This window comes from Crocuta crocuta, unplaced genomic scaffold (assembly GCF_008692635.1).
Source record: "Crocuta crocuta isolate KB4526 unplaced genomic scaffold, BGI_CrCroc_1.0 scaffold443, whole genome shotgun sequence".
NCBI classification, from domain to species: Eukaryota; Metazoa; Chordata; class Mammalia; order Carnivora; family Hyaenidae; genus Crocuta; species Crocuta crocuta.
The window spans coordinates 358,777-360,935 of record NW_027529446.1 but is presented as its reverse complement, the minus strand read 5'-3'; the positions used below and the strand labels follow the sequence as shown (position 1 = coordinate 360,935).

At 67.0% G+C, this 2,159-nt stretch overlaps 1 protein-coding gene across 1 annotated transcript in view; it reads left to right on the top strand.

Annotated features, from left to right (window-relative positions):
• The window catches only part of PLPPR3 (phospholipid phosphatase related 3), a 6,609-nt gene that overhangs the window by 2,373 nt on the left and 2,077 nt on the right, over positions 1–2,159 (top strand). Inside the window, 3 exon segments of the mRNA XM_077760636.1 lie at positions 194–287; positions 1,926–2,134; positions 2,137–2,159. The exon segment at positions 2,137–2,159 is cut by the window's right edge and continues 332 nt beyond it. Of these exon segments, the coding sequence (XP_077616762.1) occupies positions 220–287; positions 1,926–2,134; positions 2,137–2,159 (300 nt within the window). The 5' untranslated portion in view covers positions 194–219.

Here is a 2,159-nt window from a genome sequence, read left to right as displayed (position 1 = left end):
CCGACCCCCCATCTGGGGTGTGGGGGTGCCCGGCAGCTGAGTTGGTGGGCGAGGCCGTAGTGCGCGGAGCGAGGCCGCGGGGACGTCCCTCTCTCCTGGCCTCAGTTTCCCTGGGCGGTTCTGGCGCATCTTTGCGTCCCCCCAGGGCTCAGACTGCGCCTCCCCGCCTCCAGCGCGTCTTTGTCCCCTTCAGCCACGGCCTGTGGAGCCCGCGGCACCATGATTGCGACCAAGGAGAAGAATAAAACCCCAAAGGACAGCATGACGCTTCTGCCCTGCTTCTACTTNTGGGTGCTCTTTCAAATCCCTCCTCTGCTAAGGGGGGGGGGGGCTGATGCCCTTTCTTTCCAGAGGTCCTCGGACAGAGCAGTGAGGGCTCCATGCATGTTTAGAAAAACGAAACCCCACAAGCGCTTGTGCCGCTGGCGGTGGCACCGCGGCCCCCCCGGCACCTCCTGGAACGTCGCTGTAGCCACGGTGCCCCCACTGGGCCAGGAAAACCCCACCCTGTTGAGGGGTCCAGGCAGGGTGTGCGTGGAGGAGTGGGGTCCCCGTTCCTGAGCAGACAGCCTTCCAGGCAGAGTCACAAAGCCAGGAGGGGCTCACCCACCCCCCGGGCCGGTGGCAGAAAATCTGTGGTCACAGTCGTATTTACATCCCAGGCACAGCAGCTTGCTGCTCCCTCCCTGCGTCCTCCTCACCCCTGCTCTCCCCTGGGGCCTTCCGGAAAGTGTCCCCCACCCACTCGAGCCTGTCAGATCTGCAAACGTCCCCCCACCTTTTAAGACCGGTGTCTGCTCTTGGCTTTTCTTCAGCGGGAACCTTCGCTCCCGGCCACCCCGTCCCTCTCCCCTGCGGCGCAGAACTCAAGCTCCGCGTCCCCGTCCCCTCGGAGCTGGGCCTCAGGGGCTGCCTGGCCTCTGCTTGCGTCCCGCACGTCCCTACGAGGAAAGCCCTCCGGTCTGTCTCCCCTCGAGCTACGAGTGGGCATCTCTGCAGATGACACCCCCGGGGAGCAGGTCACTCAGGAAACGCCCCAAATTTCCCGCCACGGAGGCCACGGTGTTTTCCATGCTGTCCGGCGCCAGCATGTGTGAGCGGCGTTTGGAGTTTGGCCGACGCGACGGAGGCAGGGCTCTGTGCGTGCGCTCACCTTACTATGAGTCTCACGTAAACGTTTACACACACACGCACGCACGTTAAGTCCGTGGGCAGGACGTCGGGCCCGATAACGCCACAGGGAGGAGCGGGTGGCACAGAGAGACCCCCGGGCTGGTGCTGCCTGCAGCGTGGCGCCCCCTGCGGGGGGCAGGAGCGGGCACCCAGGCCGGCGTTAGAGCCGCGGNGTTCCCGCTTTCGGCTAAGGAGCCTGAGGCACAGGGAAGCGGTGGAGCCAGGGTTCCAGCCCGGGCGGGTGGCTGCGAACCCTCCACTCGGCTGCCTTGGGCCTCATTCCTGCGTGCAGCAGGCACTCAATAAGTGCTCCTTGAACTAGAGTCCAGCTCCCGCAAACCCAGCTTCAGCAGTTTCCACTGTGGGGACCCCCGGCCGGGGGCGTCCGAGTGCCGGGTGCCGTCCGAGGCGGGAGGTACCACGGAGGCCTGCGTGGCCCTATCCGTGTCTGTCTCCTCATCCGTCCAACGGAGACGGGCATTTCCCGTGGCGCCTGCCCCTTCGGGACCTGCTGACCGTGGTCCCCCCAGTGCCCGCCCCAGCCTGTGCCCTGGCGGTGCTTGGGTTTGAGGCCCTTGGGGCGAAAGGGAAGGTGCGGGTCCCAGGGGCTCAGCTCTGCCCAAGTCCGCGCCCAGTAGCTGCTTGCGGCCGAGTGAGCCGGAGGGCTCGCCGTGACAGGCGGACAGATGGACAGACGGCGGCATGGGTGGCGGATGGCGTGCGGGTGCGCGGGGTGACCCTGGCCGCCGCCCCCTGCAGCTGCCCATCGTGGCGTCCTCCGTCGTGTCCTTGTACTTCCTGGAGCTGACGGACCTCTTCAAGCCGGCCAAGGTGGGTTTCCAGTGCTACGACCGCACGCTGTCCATGCCCTACGTGGAGACCAACGAGGAGCTCATCCCGCTGCTCATGCTCCTCAGCCTGGCCTTCGCCGCCCCCGCGGCCTCGGTGAGTCTCGGGGGCGGGCGGGCCGGGCCGCGGGCGCCGCC